Source organism: Bombina bombina, chromosome 5, assembly GCF_027579735.1.
Source record: "Bombina bombina isolate aBomBom1 chromosome 5, aBomBom1.pri, whole genome shotgun sequence".
NCBI classification, from domain to species: Eukaryota; Metazoa; Chordata; class Amphibia; order Anura; family Bombinatoridae; genus Bombina; species Bombina bombina.
The window spans coordinates 421,792,560-421,816,277 of NC_069503.1; the positions used below are offsets into that span (position 1 = coordinate 421,792,560).

At 36.9% G+C, this 23,718-nt stretch overlaps 1 protein-coding gene across 2 annotated transcripts in view; it reads left to right on the forward strand.

Moving 5' to 3' along the window:
* Positions 1–23,718, forward strand: part of CNOT10 (CCR4-NOT transcription complex subunit 10) — a 359,909-nt gene that overhangs the window by 87,979 nt on the left and 248,212 nt on the right. For both annotated transcript variants that reach the window (XM_053714260.1, XM_053714259.1), the window contains exons 7-10: positions 3,562–3,651; positions 5,541–5,624; positions 20,430–20,547; positions 21,616–21,765. In XM_053714260.1, the coding sequence (XP_053570235.1) occupies positions 3,562–3,651; positions 5,541–5,624; positions 20,430–20,547; positions 21,616–21,765 (442 nt within the window). The remainder of the gene's footprint in view (positions 1–3,561; positions 3,652–5,540; positions 5,625–20,429; positions 20,548–21,615; positions 21,766–23,718) is intronic.

A 23,718-nucleotide genomic window follows, 5' to 3' on the forward strand; every position in this document is an offset into this window, starting at 1 on the left:
ACACCTCCTTTTTTTTCTTCATTTACCTTCGGGTTTGTGGGAAGAGGTGTGATACTTAAAGTGAATGTAAATTTTGATGCATAAGTGCCCGGTTTTTAAAAACTCGATTAAAAACAGGGGCACTTTAATTCATCAAAATGTACTTGTGTTCTGAAAAAAAACGTACCTTTTAATCTTGATAGCCGCTCCAACCTCCTCCGCCCGTCGCATAGCCTCTTCCTGGGTCTAAAATGAGGAATCCTCTTCCTCCAATCATGGCGTTGAATCAGACACTGATTCCCGGGGGGGGAAGCCGTGATTGGATGATGACCCATCCATCATTTCTGACGTCAGAAATGGCTTGCAACGACCGGGGGAAGCTGGAGCGGCTGTCAAGTTTAAAAGGTACGTTTTTTTTCACAACGAGTGAAATGTAAATTTTGATGAATTAAAGGGACATTCCAGTCAAAATTTAAATACACATAGATTAACTACATATTTTAATAGAAACATATTTGCAATATACATGTATTGGCAAAAATGCATCTAGTAAAAGTTATCATTGTTTTAGTATTAGCATTTATCTCTGCACGTTCATGTGAAGCATAGCTAGATATTGTCACTGCACCTACATTTTAAATACTGCAGCTGCTCAGATCATCACTGGGGCTTGTGTCATGTCGGCAATTAACAAATTAAATCATTACCAGATGGTACAAGAACCTTGGGCTCTCTGAGCAAGTACTGTGTATAAAATGCTGGTGCATGTTGCATATGTAAATACTCTTTTTAAACAGCTATAGCTTTTATTAGAAGCATTTTTGCTTATACATGTATATTACAAAATTGCTTCTGTTCAAAACTGAAATGCATCCATGTGGTTTCCAATTTTGGCTGGAATGTCCCTTTAAAGTGCCCCTGTTTTTAATCGAATTTTTTAAAAACTGGGCACTTTTGCATAAAAACTTACATTCACTTTAACAGCTTGGCTGTGGTGCTCTTTGCCTCCTCCTGCTGGCCAGGAGTGATATTCCCAATAGTAATTGATGATGCCGTGGACTCACCATATCCAGAAAGAAAGAAATTCATCAGGTTAGCGTAAATTTTGTTTTTATGTTAAAAACTTTTTATAAGCTTTTAAAAGTATTGAAGGAATCACTGTAGCAATCTGTGTAGTTTGTATAGGTGGTTGAAAGAAGACAAAAAGTCCATTGAATTCAACCTTTACAGAACATATTTGATCCCTATTTTTATCGTAAAAATCATGACATGTGAATTGACAGATACTTTTTAGAATTTCCTACCCATTTATTTACATAAGTAATCATGACTTTTCATACTACTTTTTAACCAAAAATATTACTGTACTGGCAGTCACAACCTCCTAAGGCAATGATTTCCAGTTTATTTATTTTGATAGGTTTAAATTTTCTTTCCTCCGTCTTGTCACAAGCAATTTTTGTTTATTTCTCCAATAAACCGTTCTCCTGGAACTATCTATATAGACCATACATACATTTTATATAGAAGGAACCCTATAACTTCTCATTGTGCCTTTAGTCTCTCCTAAGCTCCTAAAACGTTAATTTCCTGGCTTTGTAAAAAATTGTAAAATAGTCATCAATTCACACAACATAAAACCAACCTAAAATATGGTCATACATTTTTTTTATTTTTTTTATTTCATGATTTTAGTTTTGTTTGGATGTTAAAACAGTGTATTGTAAAGTATATATTAATTAAAATATAGGAAAAAGGTTAATTGCTCGTCTTGCATGAATTATTAAAGGAATTTCAATCAAACGCAGAAGGCAGGTATCAGTAATAACAATCACAAATTACAAGTCCTGCACAAGGAATTTTTTTTTAAAAAAATCCTTATTTAAACTCATAGTGTAAACATTGCAATTGTGATGTATAGCAGCTTGTTTATTGTGTGTGTGGTATCAGTAACCTTCAAAGTTCATATTTCTCAGCAACTGGCTAAAATGATAAACCATGTACCGGTTTTAATACATGTTAAATCATCAATTTGTTCCAATAATGCAGTGCTTTCCAAACTGTGTGTCGGGACACATTAGTGTGTCGGCAGCAGTGTGTAGGTGTGTCCCTGCTTCAACACAAATTGTTTAGAATTTAAAAAAAAAAATTGGTTTCTGACTTTCTGCCTGCCTGCTACGCATATCACATGGTTGAAACATGATTGATACCTAGTGGGTCACAGATCATCTTAACCTATTGGCGCAGCTCAGCGGGAACTGAAACTATTCCCATTGGCGGCTTTGGCGGCACATTAGCTCCTGACTGCACGTGTAGTCTCAATCGGCTTGTGACTGCAAGTGTAGTCAGTGAGTGGGACAGCAGTGTGTTTGCAGCGCGGGCAGTAGTCAGTCGGACTCACAGAGCTCTAAGGGTGGCATCTTAAACGCTGAGCTGAAGTCAGAAGTCAAAGGGTTGTCTTTTTTTGCAGCTAGCTCCCAGTAGTGCATTGCGGCTCCTGCTCTTGATATATGGATAGGAAGTGGAAGCTTAAAAATACTTGATGATGAAATGCGAGTGTCTTTATCTAATATTCCACCAAATATTCAGAAACTGTGTTCATCCCAGCTATTGGTGTTATTAAACTTTTTTTTATTTCTTGCACATACTTACATACTGTTACTTGTAAATACATTTCGTTATTATATAATTTATGTATGTGTTCGTATCTCTTAAAACAAAATAGTTTAACCTCCTGTTTGCTTGTACAACTGAATTACTGTGTCGTGAAATGTTTTTGGTCTAAAAGTGTGTCACCAACATGAAAAGTTTGGAAAGCTCTGCAATAATGATTCACATAGAGCCACCACACAGTATCCCACTGCTCACACCGCTGAACCTCCTTCACTCAATAGGAGACATGAAAGGAGTGTTCTACTAGCATTTCTCAGTTTCGATTTTAGGTACTTGCCCAGCTCTGTCTTTTTTATAAAATCTTGACTATAACCAAAAATACTCCCAAACACCATCATCCGTTTGCAAAGGACACTGGGAATTGTGCAGTGCATAGCTTTTGCTAGGACCAATCTTGAATAGATCCGACACAAACGAACAGTCTCTTAACAGTGCAAAACTTTACATCAAAAGCCAATCTTATGTAAAATTTCCCATATGGGCAGGCAGGGAAATAATTTGGTTTGTGTTGGCTATGAGCAGGAATATTTATAGGAATATTTATTTTTAATAGTTTTTTTTCCCACAGTGTCCTGTCAAATCTGTTTTGAACAGATTTTCACTTGTTTACCTAATTCAGAAGTAGGAAGTCTATTTGTTTTAAATGTTATCATTTAATAAAAAGAATTGGGTGGTTTAATTCAAATTAGCAAATATCTGACATTAGAATTGCGTTTAGAAGAAAAAAAGTTTAACCAAGTTCCATTCTAAGTTTTTGCACAGCGAGCTTATAGATATGATATTGCAGGCCCATGTTTGAATTACAAAACAAATAGAAGATTCAACTTAAAATAATGGCTAAAAGTTAATAATTGTGAGATTTTCAAGCCCACATAATGTGACTTTTTTTTTGCTGTTCTTTTTGCGCAGACAAACAATAATAGCAACAACAAAGAGTCCTCAACCCTAAAAGCTGAAGTAGGAAGTCATGCAGAAACTGCAAAATCAAAAATTCATCAGGTATTTGCTATGATTCATTCATTCATATGTGAATTGTATGACATTCAAGGTGTAAATAGTTGTTCAGTCAATATGATGACGTGATAAAAGCAAGGTTGTACTGTTGACCAATCAGTGTCCTGGGCAAAGATTTGGGCATCCCCCTCCACCACCTCACAATCCTGGGCTGGGGCTCCCATCCAGTTTGCACTTAAATGGACAGGAAACGTCAATTTGTTTTTCATGATTTGGATAGAACATACAATTTTTTAAGCAATTTTCCAATTTACTTCTATTAGCAAATTTGCTTCATTAGTTTGTTATCCTTTGCTGAAGAAACAACATTGCACTACTGGCAGCTAGCTGAAAAAACATCTAGTTAGCCAATCACAAGAGACAAAGTTTTGCAGGCACCAATCAGCAGATAACTCTCACTAGTGTAGGATATGTTCGTATTCTCTTTCAACAAGGGATACCAACTAAGTACATTTGAAAATAGAAGTGAATTTAAAAGCGTCTTAAAATGACATGCTCTATCTAAATCATGCAAATTTAATTTTAACTTTCCTATCCCTTTACCTGCTTATTTACTGATAGTGCCCCTGATTATCTCCCGCCCACCCCAGCTCACAACCACTAGCGCGCAGTTTGTTAGTGCTACAGCTACGCTAGCTAAGCTTTGAATAGGGAAGGGCTGTAGGCCTGTACTAAATCTTGCCCGTCTGCTCACTCAGTCACAACCTGCTGTAACTGTGAGCTTAGGTAGAGCACCAGAAGCCTTAGAAATGCCGCTGGCAGCCCCTACTGGCCAGGCCCCCAGTTCACCCCCTATTTGCCCGACTGCTCAGTCTGCCCCTTGATAAAAGGGACAGGAAATTCAACTTAAACCTTTGTGACATCCCTTATGAGTACATGGTTGTTGTATTACCAGATCTCTTTACTGCCTTTCTTATTTAAAGAGGGCTCTTATTTTTGTGCTGGGAGCTTGTGAGGTTGAAATAGATTATATACTGACTTTTTCAGCAAAATATTTACAATATAATATTCATTAAAGGGACATGAAAGTCAAAATTAAACTTTCATAATTTAGATGTCGCATGCAACTTTCCTATTTTCTCTTGATGGCCTTTATAGAAGAGTATACCTAGGCTCACCTGTCCTGAGCACAAGAGGGCAGCAGTGTTTGCAGACTCGCATACATGCTCCTGAGCCTATTTAGGTATACTCTTCAACAAAGGATACCAATGGAACAAAGCAAATTTGACAATAAAAGTAATTTTAGATTTGCTTAAACAATTCATGCTCTGTCTGAATTGTGAACATTTCATTTTGATTTTACTGGCCCTTTTAAAGAGCCAGTAAACACCTTGCAATTGCAGTACATCTCTGTTGTGTTGCTATAGGATAACATATCCGCCAAGTCTTAATGTTTTTAAAACAAATTAACATTCTTTTTACTACATTTATTTTTCCATAGGCAAAACTATGCCCACCATTTGCTTTATTTAGAGGAGCCAATCTGGGCTTTAGTCCGCAGACAACAGGGCTAGCCCCTGCTATAAAGTTAGTATAGAGTGAATTGTTTAACAGTTATCTGATAAAGCCAGTTTAGCAGAGTTAGCCTTGAGAAGTCCGTAGGGTGCATTTTAAATCTCTTGAGAATTGCTCAATTTTCGGTGCTAAATTGCATGAAAAGGGGTCAAAATAAATAATGACATTATAGCAAAGTTGTTTCATTATGTATAGTAAAACTTTTTTATACAAATCCCAAAGTGTTTATCATCTCTTAAGTGGTGATGGTTAGAGTTGAACAAGTTATACTGTATTGTTTGTTAGACATGCAGTACAGAATTAAGGCATTTCACTAATAAATTGTGATGTAAATATAGACTGTTTCTGTTTAATTACAGTATAAAGTAAGAGCCTACATCCAGATGAAGTCCTTGAAAGCATGTAAAAGGGAGATAAAGTCTGTTATGAATACATCTGGAAATGTAAGTATGCTGCCACACTGCTGGGGTTCTAATATAGCGCATGATATATTGATAAACATTTCTAGTAGTATTAATATTAGTAAGTCTGGTACATCATTAACTAACTTAAAGAGGTTTGTTTATTGGATTCAGTCTTTACTCTTTGTGAGTTTATGTAAATGCAGAAGCAATTGAATTGATGAGCATTTAATCAAGAGACAAGCGCTCAGGATTTTTCTCTCTTCCTTAGTTCTGAGGCAGTTCGGATCAATGTGTCACAACTTACCAATTGTAGCTTATAACAGAACAAAGAGGTTAAGGAAAATGAGTTATATAGTACAGAGGGAGGGGGGGAATATTCACTATTACAAAACTCATGTAGACTGATTCACATACCAATGTCATAATAGTATGTATATGTGCCTCAGTTTGCACAATTGTTTATACATTAAAGCTAGAATTAAAAATCTGCATGTACTTATGCACAATTATTTATACATTCAATGTTGGAATTCTAAATCTGCATGTACTTGTGCACAATTATTTATACATTCAATGCTAGAATTATAAATCTGCATGTACGTATGCACAATTATTTATACATTCAATGCTAGAATTATAAATCTGCATGTACGTATGCACAATTATTTATACATTCAATGCTAGAATTATAAATCTGCATGTAGGTATGCACAATTATTTATACATTCAATGGTAGAATTATAAATCTGCATGTACTTATGCACATTTATTTACATTCAATGCTAGAATTATAAATCTGCATGTACTTATGCACAATTATTTATACACTCAATGCTAGAATTATAAATCTGCATGTACTTATGCACAATTATTTATACATTCAATGCTAGAATTATAAATCTGCATGTACTTATGCACAATTATTTATACATTCAATGCTAGAATTATAAATCTGCATGTACGTATGCACAATTATTTACATTCAATGCTAGAATTATAAATCTGCATGTAATTATGCACAATTATTTATACATTCAATGCTAGAATTATAAATCTGCATGTACTTGTGCACAATTATTTATACATTCAATGCTAGAATTATAAATCTGCATGTACTTATGCACATTTATTTACATTCAATGCTAGAATTATAAATCTGCATGTACGTATGCACAATTATTTATACATTCAATGCTAGAATTATAAATCTGCATGTACTTATGCACAATTATTTATACATTCAATGCTAGAATTATAAATCTGCATGTACTTATGCACAATTATTTATACATTCAATGCTAGAATTATAAATCTGCATGTACGTATGCACAATTATTTACATTCAATGCTAGAATTATAAATCTGCATGTAATTATGCACAATTATTTATACATTCAATGCTAGAATTATAAATCTGCATGTACTTGTGCACAATTATTTATACATTCAATGCTAGAATTATAAATCTGCATGTACTTATGCACAATTATTTATACATTCAATGCTAGAATTATAAATCTGCATGTACTTATGCACAATTATTTATACATTCAATGCTAGAATTATAAATCTGCATGTACTTGTGCACAATTATTTATACATTCAATGCTAGAATTATAAATCTGCATGTACTTGTGCACAATTATTTATACATTCAATGCTAGAATTATAAATCTGCATGTACTTATGCACAATTATTTATACATTCAATGCTAGAATTATAAATCTGCATGTACTTATGCACAATTATTTATACATTCAATGCTAGAATTATAAATCTGCATGTACTTGTGCACAATTATTTATACATTCAATGCTAGAATTATAAATCTGCATGTACTTGTGCACAATTATTTATACATTCAATGCTAGAATTAAAAATCTGCATGTACTTATGCACAATTATTTATACATTCAATGCTAGAATTATAAATCTGCATGTACTTGTGCACAATTATTTATACATTCAATGCTAGAATTAAAAATCTGCATGTACTTGTGCACAATTATTTATACATTCAATGCTAGAATTATAAATCTGCATGTACTTATGCACAATTATTTATACATTCAATGCTAGAATTATAAATCTGCATGTACTTATGCACAATTATTTATACATTCAATGCTAGAATTATAAATCTGCATGTACATATGCACAATTATTTATACATTCAATGCTAGAATTAAAAATCTGCATGTACTTGTGCACAATTATTTATACATTCAATGCTAGAATTATAAATCTGCATGTACTTATGCACAATTATTTATACATTCAATGCTAGAATTATAAATCTGCATGTACTTATGCACAATTATTTATACATTCAATGCTAGAATTATAAATCTGCATGTACATATGCACAATTATTTATACATTCAATGCTAGAATTATCAATCTGCATGTACTTGTGCACAATTATTTACATTCAATGCTAGAATTATAAATCTGCATGTACGTATGCACAATTATTTATACATTCAATGCTAGAATTATAAATCTGCATGTACTTATGCACAATTATTTATACATTCAATGCTAGAATTATCAATCTGCATGTACTTGTGCACAATTATTTACATTCAATGCTAGAATTATAAATCTGCATGTACGTATGCACAATTATTTATACATTCAATGCTAGAATTATAAATCTGCATGTACTTATGCACAATTATTTATACATTCAATGCTAGAATTATAAATCTGCATGTACTTATGCACAATTATTTATACATTCAATGCTAGAATTATAAATCTGCATGTACATATGCACAATTATTTATACATTCAATGCTAGAATTATCAATCTGCATGTACTTGTGCACAATTATTTACATTCAATGCTAGAATTATAAATCTGCATGTACGTATGCACAATTATTTATACATTCAATGCTAGAATTATAAATCTGCATGTACTTATGCACAATTATTTATACATTCAATGCTAGAATTATCAATCTGCATGTACTTGTGCACAATTATTTACATTCAATGCTAGAATTATAAATCTGCATGTACGTATGCACAATTATTTATACATTCAATGCTAGAATTATAAATCTGCATGTACTTATGCACAATTATTTATGCATTCAATGCTAGAATTATAAATCTGCATGTACGTATGCACAATTATTTATACATTCAATGCTAGAATTATAAATCTGTATGTACTTATGCACAAATATTTATACATTCAATGCTAGAATTATAAATCTGCATGTACTTATGCACAATTATTTATACATTCAATGCTAGAATTATAAATATGCATGTACTTATGCACAATTATTTATACATTCAATGCTAGAATTATAAATCTGCATGTACTTATGCACAATTATTTATACATTCAATGCTAGAATTATAAATCTGCATGTACTTATGCACAATTATTTATACATTCAATGCTAGAATTATAAATCTGCATGTACGTATGCACAATTATTTATACATTCAATGCTAGAATTATAAATCTGCATGTAATTATGCACAATTATTTATACATTCAATGCTAGAATTATAAATCTGCATGTACTTATGCACAATTATTTATACATTCAATGCTAGAATTATAAATCTGCATGTACGTATGCACATTTATTTACATTCAATGCTAGAATTATAAATCTGCATGTACTTATGCACAAATAAATGCACGTGAGTGTGTAATGCATAATAAACATAAATGTGCACAGATTTATATTTATTTAAACAAAAGTTGTGTACAGCATATTCTGAAAAGTTTGTTTTTTTTGTGTTTAATAATAAAAAAAAAAAATCTGAGTGCTAAATCCTTTTTTTTCCTTTTTTTTTCCCCTTTTTTTTTAAATATTGTTTTAACTTTTTTTTGCTTTCAATGAACATGAAACACAAATTTTAGCTTTAATTTTTCAGATAGATAATACATTTTTAAAAAGGTGTCCAATTTACTCTTATCAAATTTGCTTTGTTCTCATGTTCTTTGTTGAAGAGATTTCTGGATAGAGGTAGTGTCACACTTCTGAAGCGCTACATGACAGGAAATAGTGCTGCTATCTAGTGCTCTTGCTAATGTATAACATTGTTAAAAAACTGCTGCCATATAGTGGTGCAGACACGTGCACGCTCCTGAATTTACCTTCCTGCTTTTCAACAAAGGATAACAAGAACATGAGAACAATTAGATAATAGAAGTTGCTTAAAATGTTATGTCCTATCTGAATCCTAAAATATTTTTGGGGGTTTTATGTCCCTTAAAGAAAGAAAGGCAAATGTGTATTGGGGTGTGTGGCATTCCTTCAAACTATTTTTTCTTTTTATAAACGTTTATTTAAAAATAATTTTCATGTCATTTTTTGTTTGTTTTGTTTTACAGAGAAAGGAAAATATAAAACTGTGACTACGTAAAATATGTGAATGCATTTTATTAAAGGGACATTTTAATAGTAAAAATAACTTGCTTTAATTTTAGTTTAACACTGTGTCCCATGCAAATGCTTTTTTCCATTGCTTTTATAAACTGATAATAACAAGTATCTATGGAAATGTTTTATGTTACCTCCAGTTTACAACAGCAATGGAAACTAAATGTGTTTGTGCTGCTCTTCACCAGGAAGTGGGGAGTGATTGGTGTTATCATTGCTTTTCTAATTGGCTCACTGCTCAGGAGCTGCAATGTGTTGTGACTTCCTAGTTGTACTTAAAGGGACACCAAACCCATTTTTTATTTTGTGATTCCGATACAGCATGCAATTTTAAGCAGCTTTCTAATTTATTACTATTATCAATTTTTCTTCGTTCTCTTGCTATCTTTATTTGAAAAAGAAGGCATCTAAGTTTTTTTTTTTTATTCAGAACTCTGGACAGCATTTTTTTATTGGTCGATGAATTTATCCACCAATCACAACCCAGGTTGTTCACCAAAAATGGGCCGGCATCTAAACTTACATTCTTGCATTTCAAATATAGATACCAAGAGAATAAAAAAATTGATGATAGGAGTAAATTAGAAAGTTGCTTAAAATGTCATGCTCTATCTGAATCGCGAAATAAAAAATTTGGGTTCAGTGTCCCTTTAACTGTGTGCTTCTCTCCTTTGCAGGGATTAAAAACATAATTTGTAACTGACACTAGTATTAAAAGAAATTGCTGTAATGAACGTGAGCATTTCCCTCCCCCAGTACATTTCCCTTTAACAGCTAGACCCATCATTAAAGGGTCAGTAAACACCTTGTCATTTTTCTGCTGTTATGAAAAAAACAACCCATACTATGCTAATATCAAATAATGTGAATTTGTCAACATCGTGTTTATTTAAATTTATTATTTTTTCAGCCACCAATTTGGAGGAGCCAGTCTGGATTTGTTACTTAGTAGATACTGCTTGCCACTGTCAGTTTGTTAGCAAATGTTCAATTGTTTTGCAGATTATCTAATCAACTCTGCTGAAACCAATTAGTGGTAGACAAGTGTGAGGGTTAACCATGTATAACCTCTCATGTGTACTTCCAATTCTTAGAATTGGAAAACTCTTAAAGAGATAGTCTCTTCCATAATTTTTATTGGTTAAAAACAATAATAATCCCTTTTTCTCCTGTAGTGTAGTCAGTCCACGGGTCATCCATTACTTATGGGATTATATCTCCTCCCTAACAGGAAGTGCAAGAGGATCACCCAAGCAGAGCTGCTATATAGCTCCTCCCCTCTATGTCATACCCAGTCATTCTCTTGCACCTAACTAATAGATAGGACGTGTGAGAGGACTGTGGTGTGTTAAACTTAGTTTTTATTTCTTCAATCAAAAGTTTGTTATTTTAAACGGCACCGGAGTGTGTTGTTTCTTCTCAGGCAGCATTAGAAGAAGAATCTACCTGAGTTTGTCTATGATCTTAGCGGTCGTAACTAAGATCCACTTGCTGTTCTCGGCCATTCTGAGGAACTTCAGAACAGGGGATAGCATGCAGGGCCCACCTGCAAGGAGGTATGTGCAGTAAATTATTTTCTAAGGAATGGAATTGACTGAGAAAATACTGCTAATACCGATGTAATGTAATACTCTTCTCCGCCCTCCCCCACCTCCTAATACAACTTCTCTGTCAGCTCAAGACTTTGCCAACCACTTCAATAACAAAATCGACTCCATCAGAAATGAAATCAGCTCTCAACATAATTCCATTCCCTCACCCCCTCAAATGCTCTCAATCAACCACAACCCACATAACCTTAAACTTAGCTCATTCTCCCCTGTTACTGAGGAAGAAGTTTTGGCACTTATACTGCGCTCTCACCTCACTACCTGTCCCCTTGACCCTATCCCCTCACAGCTACTCCCCTCCCTCTCTGCCACCCTTACCCCTATACTCACACACACTTTCAACCTCTCCTTCAGCACCGGTATATTTCCCTCATCGCTGAAACATGCACTGGTCACACCTATCCTCAAAAAACCTTCCCTTGATCCTACCTCCCCATCCAACTACCGCCCTATTTCCCTCCTCCCTCTTGTATCAAAGCTTCTCGAAAAACTAGCTTATGCACGCCTTTCCCATTTCCTTACAATAAACTCCCTTCTTGACCCATTGCAATCTGGATTTCGTCCCCATCACTCCACAGAAACAGCAATTGTTAAGGTTACCAATGACCTACTTACAGCAAAATCAAAAGGCCACTTCTCTCTGCTTATTCTCCTTGATCTGTCCGCAGCCTTTGACACTGTTGACCACCCTCTCTTGCTCCAAACCCTCCAATCCTTCGGCATATGTGACACAGCCCTCTCGTGGCTCTCTTCCTACCTGTCAAACCGTACCTTTAGTGTAGCCTTCTCTGGGGCCTCCTCTGCCCCGTCACCACTTTCTGTCGGAGTACCGCAAGGCTCTGTTCTCGGTCCCCTTCTCTTCTCAATCTACACGTCATCACTAGGTTCCCTAATAAAGTCCCATGGTTTACAATATCATTTGTATGCCGACGACACCCAAATCTACTTCTCTGCACCAGAACTTTCTCCTTCCTTGCTAACCCGTGTCACTAACTGTCTTTCTCACATCTCCAACTGGATGTCATCTCACTACCTCAAGCTAAATCTCTCCAAAACTGAGCTCCTTATTTTCCCCCCTTCTTCAAAACTCTCCACCCCCAATCTCTCTATAACTGTCGACAACTCCACCATTACCCCTACCCCGCATGCCCGATGTCTCGGGGTCACATTTGACTCAGATCTTTCTTTCACTCCTCACATTCAGACTTTGGCTAAAGCCTGCCGCTTCCACCTTAAAAACATCTCTAAAATTAGACATTTCCTTACACAAGACACAGCTAAGATTTTAATCCACTCTCTCATCCTCTCCCGCCTCGATTACTGCAACTCTGTCCTCTCTGGTCTCCCCACCTACCGCCTAGCTCCTTTACAATCCCTAATGAATGCCTCTGCCAGACTCATCTTTCTTACAAGTCGCTCTTCATCTGCTGCACCTCTCTGCCAATCTCTTCACTGGCTTCCTCTTGCCTCTAGGATCAAACACAAAATTCTCACTCTAACATACAAAGCCCTCAACTGCACTGCTCCCCCCTATATCTCTGATCTTGTCTCCAGATACTCTCCTTCCCGTCCCCTTCGCTCTGCTCAAGACCTCCTACTCTCCTCCTCTCTTGTCACCTCATCACACTCCCGTTTACAGGACTTCTCCAGACTGGCTCCCATCTTGTGGAACTCTCTGCCTCGCTCCACAAGACTCTCTTCTAGTTTTAAAAGCTTCAAGTGCTCCCTAAAGACTCTACTGTTCAGGGATGCATACAACCTACGCTAACCTTACTCTATACCAGTTCCTCTCCTCCATTGCTATCCCGTGATCCCCCCTAGCATGTAAGCTTAAGAGTCCAGCTGTTTGTTGATCACCTTCTCAAGAGCTGACTACAACAGTGCAACTCTTGGCAGGGCCCTCTACCCATTTGATCCCTATAACTGTTTATTTTTTTTAATTTTTTTTGTACTCCGCCTTTGTTAATAGCGCTGCGGAATCTGTTGGCGCTCTACAAATAACCGATAATAATAAAATAATAATAATAAAGTGCAGCCTTAAATGCAGTAGTAGCGACTGGTATCAGGCTGATATGTATGTATACTCTGAGGTATTTCTGGGGAATGGAATTTCACTAAGAAAATACTGTCTATATTAAAGTAATATTTGAGCCTGCACTGCAGTGAAAGCGACTAGCAGCAGGCTTATTAATAACACTTCATAATTTTCATTTTTAAAACGTTTACTGGCATGTTAATCGTTTTTTCTGAGGTACTTGGTGATAAAACTTTATGGGCATGATTTTTACCACATGGCTGTCTGTTTCTGAATAAAAACAGTTTACTGAGCTTCCCCACTGTTGTAATATGAGTGGGAGGGGCCTATTTTAGCGCTTTATTGCGCAGTAAAAATTTAGTCACAGTCTTCCTATTTCTTCCTCCATGATCCAGGACGTCTCTACAGAGCCCAGGGGTCTCCAAAACTAGTTTTTAGGGAGGTAATCAGTCACAGCAGATATGTGACAGTGTGTTTGACTGTGATAAAAAACGTTTATTATTTCAACTGTTATCCGTTTTGGGTATTAAGGGGTTAATCATCCTTTTGCTTGTGGGTGCAATTCTCTGCTAACTTTATACTTTTTCTGTTAAAATTTGGTTGTTTTAACATATTTGGTTCATCGTTAATTCAACTGTGTCACATTTTTATGTTTCTTAAAGGCGCAGTAGCGTTTTTTATATAGCTTGTAAATTTATTTAAAGGTTTTTTTTTCCAAGCTTGCTAGTGTTATTGCTAGTCTGTTTAAACATGTCTGACACAGATGAATCTCTTTGTTCACTATGTTTAAAGGCCAATGTGGAGCCCAATAGAAATTTGTGCACTCAATGTATAGATGTTACTTTGAATAAAAGTCAAACTTTATATGTGAAAAATATATCACCAGACAACGAGGGGGAAGTTATGCCGACTAACTCTCCTCACGTGTCAGTACCTTCGCCTCCCGCTCAGGAGGTGCGTGATATTGTGGCGCCAAGTACATCAGGGCGGCCCATACAAATCACTTTGCAAGACATGGCTAATGTTATGACTGAAGTACTATCTAAATTGCCAGAATTTAGAGGTAAACGCGATCACTCTGGAATAAGAACAAAGTGCGCTGATAATAATAGAGCCATGTCTGATACTGCGTCACAATTTGCAGAACATGAGGACGGAGAGCTTCATTCTGTGGGTGACGGATCTGATCCAAGTAAACTGGATTCAGACATTTCAAATTTTAAATTTAAGCTTGAGAACCTCCGTGTATTACTAGGGGAGGTTTTAGCGGCTCTGAATGATTGTAACACGGTTGCAATTCCAGAGAAAGTATGTAGGCTGGATAAATATTTTGCGGTACCGGCGTGTACTGACGTTTTTCCTATACCTAAAAGGCTTACAGAAATTGTTAACAAGGAGTGGGATAGACCCGGTGTGCCTTTTTCTCCCCCTCCTATATTTAGAAAAATGTTTCCAATAGACGCCACCACACGGGACTTATGGCAGACGGTCCCTAAGGTGGAGGGAGCAGTTTCTACTCTGGCTAAGCGCACCACTATCCCGGTGGAGGATAGCTGTGCTTTTTCAGATCCAATGGATAAAAAGTTAGAGGGTTACCTTAAGAAAATGTTTGTTCAGCAAGGTTTTATATTACAACCCCTTGCATGCATTGCGCCTGTCACTGCTGCGGCGGCATTCTGGTTTGAGTCTCTGGAAGAGACCCTTAGCACAGCTCCATTGGATGAGATTATAAACAAGCTTAAAGTCCTTAAGCTAGCTAATTCATTTATTTCTGATGCCGTAGTACACTTAACCAAACTTACGGCTAAGAACTCCGGATTCGCCATTCAAGCGCGTAGAGCGCTGTGGCTTAAATCCTGGTCAGCTGATGTGACTTCTAAATCTAAATTACTTAATATTCCTTTCAAAGGGCAGACATTATTCGGGCCCGGTTTGAAAGAAATTATTGCTGACATTACTGGAGGTAAGGGTCATACCCTTCCTTAGGACAGGGCCAAATCAAAGGCCAAACAGTCTAATTTTCATGCTTTTCGTAACTTCAAGGCAGGAGCAGCATTAACTTCCTCCGCTCCAAGACAGGAAGGAACTGTTGCTCGCTACAGACAGGGCTGGAAACCTAACCAGTCCTGGAACAAGGGCAAGCAGGCCAGAAAACCTGCTGCTGCCCCTAAGACAGCATGAAGTGAGGGCCCCCGATCCGGAAACGGATCTAGTGGGGGGCAGACTTTCTCTCTTCGCCCAGGCTTGGGCAAGAGATGTCCAGGATCCCTGGGCGTTGGAGATCATATCTCAGGGATATCTTCTGGACTTCAAAGCTTCTCCTCCACAAGGGAGATTTCATCTTTCAAGGTTATCAGCAAACCAGATAAAGAAAGAGGCGTTTCTACGCTGTGTACAAGACCTCTTACTAATGGGAGTGATCCACCCAGTTCCGCGGTCGGAACACGGACAAGGGTTCTATTCAAATCTGTTTGTGGTTCCCAAAAAAGAGGGAACCTTCAGACCAATCTTGGACTTAAAGATCCTAAACAAATTCCTAAGAGTTCCATCGTTCAAAATGGAAACTATTCGAACCATCTTACCCATGATCCAAGAGGGTCAGTACATGACCACAGTGGATTTAAAGGATGCCTACCTTCACATACCGATTCACAAGGATCATTACCGGTATCTAAGATTTGCCTTCCTAAACAGGCATTACCAGTTTGTAGCTCTTCCCTTCGGGTTAGCTACGGCTCCAAGAATCTTTACAAAGGTTCTGGGCTCTCTTCTGGCGGTACTAAGACCGCGAGGCAAAGCGGTAGCTCCGTACCTAGACGACATTCTGATACAAGCGTCAAGTTTCCAAACTGCCAAGTCTCATACAGAGTTAGTTCTGGCATTTCTAAGGTCGCATGGGTGGAAGGTGAACGTAGAAAAGAGTTCTCTATTGCCACTCACAAGAGTTCCCTTCTTAGGGACTCTTATAGATTCTGTAGAAATGAAAATTTACCTGACGGAGGACAGGTTATCAAAACTTCTAAATGCTTGCCGTGTCCTTCATTCCATTCAACACCCGTCAGTGGCTCAGTGCATGGAGGTAATCGGCTTAATGGTAGCGGCAATGGACATAGTACCTTTTGCGCGCCTGCATCTCAGACCGCTGCAATTGTGCATGCTAAGTCAGTGGAATGGGGATTACTCAGATTTGTCCCCTCTGCTAAATCTGGATCAAGAGACCAGAGATTCTCTTCTATGGTGGCTTTCTCGGCCACATCTGTCCAAGGGGATTCCCTTCCGCAGGCCAGATTGGACAATTGTAACAACAGACGCCAGCCTTCTAGGTTGGGGCGCAGTCTGGAATTCCCTGAAGGCTCAGGGATCATGGACTCAGGAGGAGAGACTCCTTCCAATAAACATTCTGGAATTAAGAGCAATTTTCAATGCTCTTCTGGCTTGGCCTCAGTTAGCAACTCTGAGGTTCATCAGGTTTCAGTCGGACAACATCACGACTGTGGCTTACATCAACCATCAAGGAGGAACAAGGAGTTCCCTAGCGATGATGGAAGTCTCAAAGATAATTCGCTGGGCAGAGTCTCACTCTTGCCACCTGTCAGCGATCCACATCCCAGGCGTGGAGAACTGGGAGGCGGATTTTCTAAGTCGCCAGACCTTTCATCCGGGGGAGTGGGAACTTCATCCGGAGGTGTTTGCCCAACTGCTTCATCATTGGGGCAAACCAGATCTGGATCTCATGGCGTCTCGCCAGAACGCCAAGCTTCCTTGTTACGGATCCAGGTCCAGGGACCCGGGAGCGGTACTGATAGATGCTCTGACAGCACCTTGGGTCTTCAACATGGCTTATGTGTTTCCACCCTTCCCGATGCTTCCTCGATTGATTGCCAGGATCAAACAGGAGAGAGCATCGATGATTCTAATAGCGCCTGCGTGGCCACGCAGGACTTGGTATGCAGATCTAGTGGACATGTCGTCCTGTCCACCATGGTCTCTACCTCTGAGACAGGACCTTCTGATTCAGGGTCCTTTCAAACATCCAAATCTAATTTCTCTGAGGCTGACTGCATGGAGATTGAACGCTTGATTCTATCAAAGCGGGGATTCTCGGAGTCAGTGATTGATACCTTAATACAGGCTAGGAAACCTGTTACCAGGAAAATTTACCATAAAATATGGCGTAAATACTTATATTGGTGCGAATCCAAGAGTTACTCATGGAGTAAGGTTAGGATTCCTAGGATATTGTCTTTTCTACAAGAAGGTTTAGAAAAGGGTTTATCTGCTAGTTCGTTAAAGGGACAGATTTCAGCTCTGTCTATCCTTTTACACAAACGTCTGGCAGAAGTTCCAGACGTTAAGGCTTTTTGTCAGGCTTTGGCTAGGATTAAGCCTGTGTTTAAGACTGTTGCTCCACCGTGGACCTTAAACTTAGTTCTTAACGTTCTGCAAGGTGTTCCGTTTGAACCCCTTCATTCCATTGATATCAAGCTGTTATCTTGGAAAGTTCTGTTTTTAATGGCTATTTCCTCGGCTCGAAGAGTCTCTGAGTTATCAGCCTTACATTGTGATTCTCCTTATCTGATTTTTCATTCAGACAAGGTAGTTCTGCGTACTAAACCTGGGTTCTCACCTAAGGTAGTCACTAACAAGAATATCAATCAAGAGATTGTTGTTCCATCATTGTGCCCTAACCCTTCTTCAAAGAAGGAACGACTTCTGCACAATCTGGACGTCGTCCGTGCCCTGAAATTTTATTTGCAGGCAACTAAAGATTTTCGTCAAACTTCTTCCCTGTTTGTCGTTTATTCTGGACAGAGGAGAGGTCAAAAGGCTTCGGCTACCTCTCTCTCTTTTTGGCTTCATAGCATAATACGTTTAGCCTATGAGTCTGCTGGACAGCAGCCTCCTGAAAGGATTACGGCTCATTCTACTAGAGCTGTGGCTTCCACTTGGGCCTTTAAGAATGAGGCCTCTGTTGAACAGATTTGCAAGGCTGCAACTTGGTCTTCACTTCACACTTTTTCAAAATTTTACAAATTTGACACTTTTGCTTCTTCGGAGGCTGTTTTTGGGAGAAAGGTTCTACAGGCAGTGGTTCCTTCCATGTAAAGATCCTGCCTGTCCCTCCCGTCATCCGTGTACTTTTAGCTTTGGTATTGGTATCCCATAAGTAATGGATGACCCGTGGACTGACTACACTTAACAGGAGAAAATATAATTTATGCTTACCTGATAAATTCATTTCTCCTGTAGTGTAGTCAGTCCACGGCCCGCCCTGTTTTTTACGGCAGGTCTAAATTTTAAATTAAACTCCAGTCACCACTGCACCCTATAGTTTTCTCCTTTCTCGTTTGGTTTCGGTCGAATGACTGGATATGACGTAGAGGGGAGGAGCTATATAGCAGCTCTGCTTGGGTGATCCTCTTGCACTTCCTGTTAGGGAGGAGATATAATCCCAAAAGTAATGGATGACCCGTGGACTGACTATACTACAGGAGAAATGAATTTATCAGGTAAGCATAAATTATATTATTACCCATTCCCCAGTTTTACATAACCAACACAGTTATCTTAATATACTTTTTACCTCTGTGATTACGTTGTATCCCCCTTATTTCAGTTCTTTTGACAGTCTTGCTTTTTAGCCAATCAGTGCTCACTCCACAGAAGTGAGCACAATTTTATCTATACGGCACACCTGAACTTGGGCAGTCTAGCTGTGAAAAACTGTCAAAATAAGAGGCCGCCTTCTAAGGTTTAAAAATTTGCATTTGAGCCTCCCTAGTATTGGTTTTCAACGGAGAATACCAAGAGAACAAAGCAAATTTTGATGATAAAATTAAATTAGAAATTTAAAATTGAATGCCCTATCTGAATCTTGAAAGTTTTAATTTTTACTAGTCTGTCCCTTTAAGTTTCAGACTGAAAGGGACAGGATACCCCAACATTTTCATTCATGATTCAGATAGCACATACAGTTTAAAACATCTTTCAATTTTACTTTTATTATCAAATTTGCTTCATTCTCGTGTTATCCTTTGCTGAATGAACAGCATTGCACTTAGCAGCTAGCTGAACACATCTAGTTAGCCAATCACAGGAGACTTATGTATGCAGACGCCAATCAGCAGCAGCTCCCACGAGTGCAGGATATGTGCATATTCATTTTCAATAATGAATACCAAAAGAACAAAGCTCAGTTGAAAATAGAAGTGATTTTAAAAGTGTCTTAAAATTGCATCTCTATCTGATTCTTGTAAGTTTAATTTTGACTTTTCTTTAAATTACAGGGAAAGGGGGAAGATTAAATAATGAAAGTGTCATGCAATGTTGTTTCACTATTATATAAACCTCTTATATCACATTCGCAAAGTGGTTACTGTTCTTTATTCACAGTTTGTTGATGCTTTATACACATGGGCAGGTATTACTTTTCAATCAAGTGACACACTTTATGTTCTAAATGTATTGATAATGTCACATACTTTTGTAGACATTAATAAAAAAATAAGTACATAATTAAATTGCACACAAGAAAACTTGCAGTGGAAAAGAAAAATCCAAAGTGTGTTTTATTTATCATCTGTATTTAATCTTTTTATGGCAGCTTATTAAACTTTTTTTTATTATTCTTTAATTGTATGATATAACTTGTTTCACTTACCTATTAGTAAAGACCTTGTATGTAATCATTTAATAACTATATTTTTTATAGTTGAACTAGGATAATTTCTTTTGGGTTCTGTGAAAATACTCATTTAATTCATGGGCATTTTGTTTTGCCAGTCGACGCCGTCATTGTTTCTGAAGAGCAATTTTGAATATCTTCGAGGCAACTACCGAAAAGCAGTAAAACTTCTTAACTCTTCAAATATTGCTGAACATCCAGGATTCATGAAAACCGGTATAGTTATTTGATTTCTGTAGCCTTTGGGTCACATTACCTATAGACCATCATCGCCAGTGTTTAATGATATGATTTAGCTTTTGTGAACACTAACAGGTTTAAAGGATATCTTTTGTAAGAGCCATAGGTTTGTGCTATGTTAATAATCTGCATATTCATATACCGTATATGGATATTCTGAAAATGTGTACTGTTGGTAGTTCTGACACTGAGAGATGGTGACTCATTTATACTAATACTATATACTATATTTATATATAAGTGATAGAAGTGTATCTGTTGTGCTAGGAATTTCATTTTTTTTTTTATTATTATTATTACTTTTGCATCTTTAATATGAAAGTTTTGAGTTAGCAAATCATTTTTATAACAAAATTGAAATGTAGGTGTTCTTGTTGCATGAGTTGCAGCCTGCCACTTGGTAAAATAAAATGCTGGTTATATGGGGTTTGTTGCTTTGTCAATTTAATAGACAATTGCAAGCTAGCGAAAACTGACAACCACCATTGGTAAAATTGGTTAAACTCCATGTAAATTCCAGTCTTTAGCCAAGCTTAAATGCTACTTTTCAGGCGTTTTTTGTGACTGACATGCATTCAATAAATAGATTTTTTTTTTTTTTTTTAAACATTAAAAACCTGTGTTTTATGTTCCCATATCTCTCTGTAGTGCCAAACATCAAAAGAAAGACAAGTGTTAGCTTATGGAGCCATCTAGTGGTATAAAGTGGAAGTAAAAGCCAGAAACAGAAAAAATATTTGTGACCATAATATGGGGTTTATTATATTACCATGCATAACGCTTTTAATATTACATAATTAAAAAAAAAAACTTTTACAATTAAAGTTTTCACTCTAATGTCTTGTCCAATCAAAAGAGGAATATGGGTGTAGGTGCACAATAGTTGTACATAGGACCATTGCATGTGCAGAATGACTGCCCTGTCACAATTTTTCTGTGTGCATATTGACTTTCCCACACTAGCAGTTATGATTTAAAAACGGTTGAAATGTAATTACATTGGCTTTTATCTGACTGACTTCTATTCATTGTTGTTTTTTTCAGGGGAATGTGCCAGGTGTATGTTCTGGAATAATCTTGGGTGTATTCATTTTGCAATGGGAAAACACAATTTAGGATTATTCTACTTCAAAAAAGCTCTTCAGGAAAATGATAATGCATGTGTACAATTAGCTGCAGCATCTACAGATCCTGGTGAGCTATTGATATATTCAATAATGTATGTGTCTTTTGCATGAGGTGGTATCATATTGCATACAATTAAAGGGACTGTGTACAAGCAGCACATTATTCATTGTATATAAAGCTGGCAAAGGAACACTGTCTTTTATTTACATAGCTTTTCTGCAGCCAGTACTCCTGTATTGAAAGTTTTAGTAGTTGTAGGAGCGGCGATGCTCTAGGAAGCTGGATACATAGGGGTAGATTTAACAAATGTTGAGCGGACATGACTCGCTATAGTGAATCATGTCCGCTCGCCATCGATAAATGCCTACAGCATACGCTGACAGCATTTAACATTGCACAAGCATTTTTAGTGAAATGCTTGTGCAATGCTGCCCCCCTGCTCACTGGCAGCCAATCGGCAGCTAGCAGGGGCTGTCAACCATCCCGATTGGATCGGGATGATTTCACTCCGCCTCCTAAAAGGTGGCGGACAAGTTAAGGAGCAGCAATCTTATGACTGCTGTTTCTTAAAAGAACAGTCTAGTCAAAATTAAACTTTCATGATTCAGATAGGGCATGCGATTTTAAACAACTTTCCTATTGACTTCTATCATCTAATTTGCTCAATTCTTTAGATATCCTTTGTTGAAGAAATAGCAATGCACATGTATGAGCCAATCACACAAGGCCTCTATGTGCAGCAACCAATCAGCAGCTTCTGAGCATATTTAGATGTGCTATCAAGAGAATGATACAAATTAGATAATAGAAGTAAATTAGAAAGTTGTTTAAAATGACATGCTCTTTCTAAATCACGAAAGAAAAAAATTTGGGTTTCAGGCATCCGCTTCATAATAAATGGAGCCCATAGAGTGAGCCAATGACAAGAGGCATATATGTGCAGCAACCACTCGGCAGCTAACTGCCAGTAGTGCATTGCTGCTCATAAAGCTACCTAGGTATACTTTTCAGTAAAGGATTCCATAGAAAATAAAGCAAAGTTTAATAACAGAAGTAGAAAGTTTCTTTTAATTCAATGTTCTATCTGGATCATGAAAGTTTTAACTTTGGCTTTACTGTTCCTTTAACTTTCATGGCTACTTGCAAAATGCTCATAATGAGTGAAATCTAGCCAGGCTGTTTTGTTTTTATTTTATTTCAGAATTCCCTTTCTGGATAATATGTCAAAATAACTTTAATACCATTTAACCACACACTGTTGCGCAATTCAAATACCAATGTTACGTCCTGCCTTTTTAAAGCTAAATAGCATTAAAGTTTTTACACCTAATGGTGGTAAAATCATATTCACCTTTTGTAAGAATTTACATTTGTAAGTTCCTACCCTCATTGCATAATCATATCCTTTACCATGGCTGACAGAATGATAAATTGTCATTGGAAATAAGTTGTACCGTTCAAAAAAGGGTTTGCTGTTGTATACATCTTTATTTAAGAACACGACTGATTAGGATTTTTCTTGTTAACTTGTAATGATTTATCTCTTTTTTTTTTATTTTTTTATTAAAGGGACATTATACACTCATTTTTTCTTTGCATAAATGTTTTGTAGATGATCTATTTATATAGCCCATAAAGTTTTTTTTTTTTAAATAAATGTATAGTTTTGCTTATTTTTAAATAACATTGCTCTGATTTTCAGACTCCTAACCAAGCCCCAAAGTTTTATGTGAATACCGTCAGCTACCTTCTCCAGCTTGCCCCTGTTTGTGTAAAGGGTCTTTTCATATGTGAAAGAAGGGGGAGGGGGGGGAGTGTCTTATTTGCCACTTGCAGTTGGCTTTCCAGCTACCTTTTCAACAGAGCCAAACTGACAGCTTCTAAGTAAGTTTTTAAACAGTTTTATACTGGATTTTTATATCAGTATCTGTGCATCTTATTCTTTATAGTAGTGTCTATTACATGCAGTTATATGAAAATGAGTGTATACTGTCCCTTTAACCCTTTCCCTGTAACACG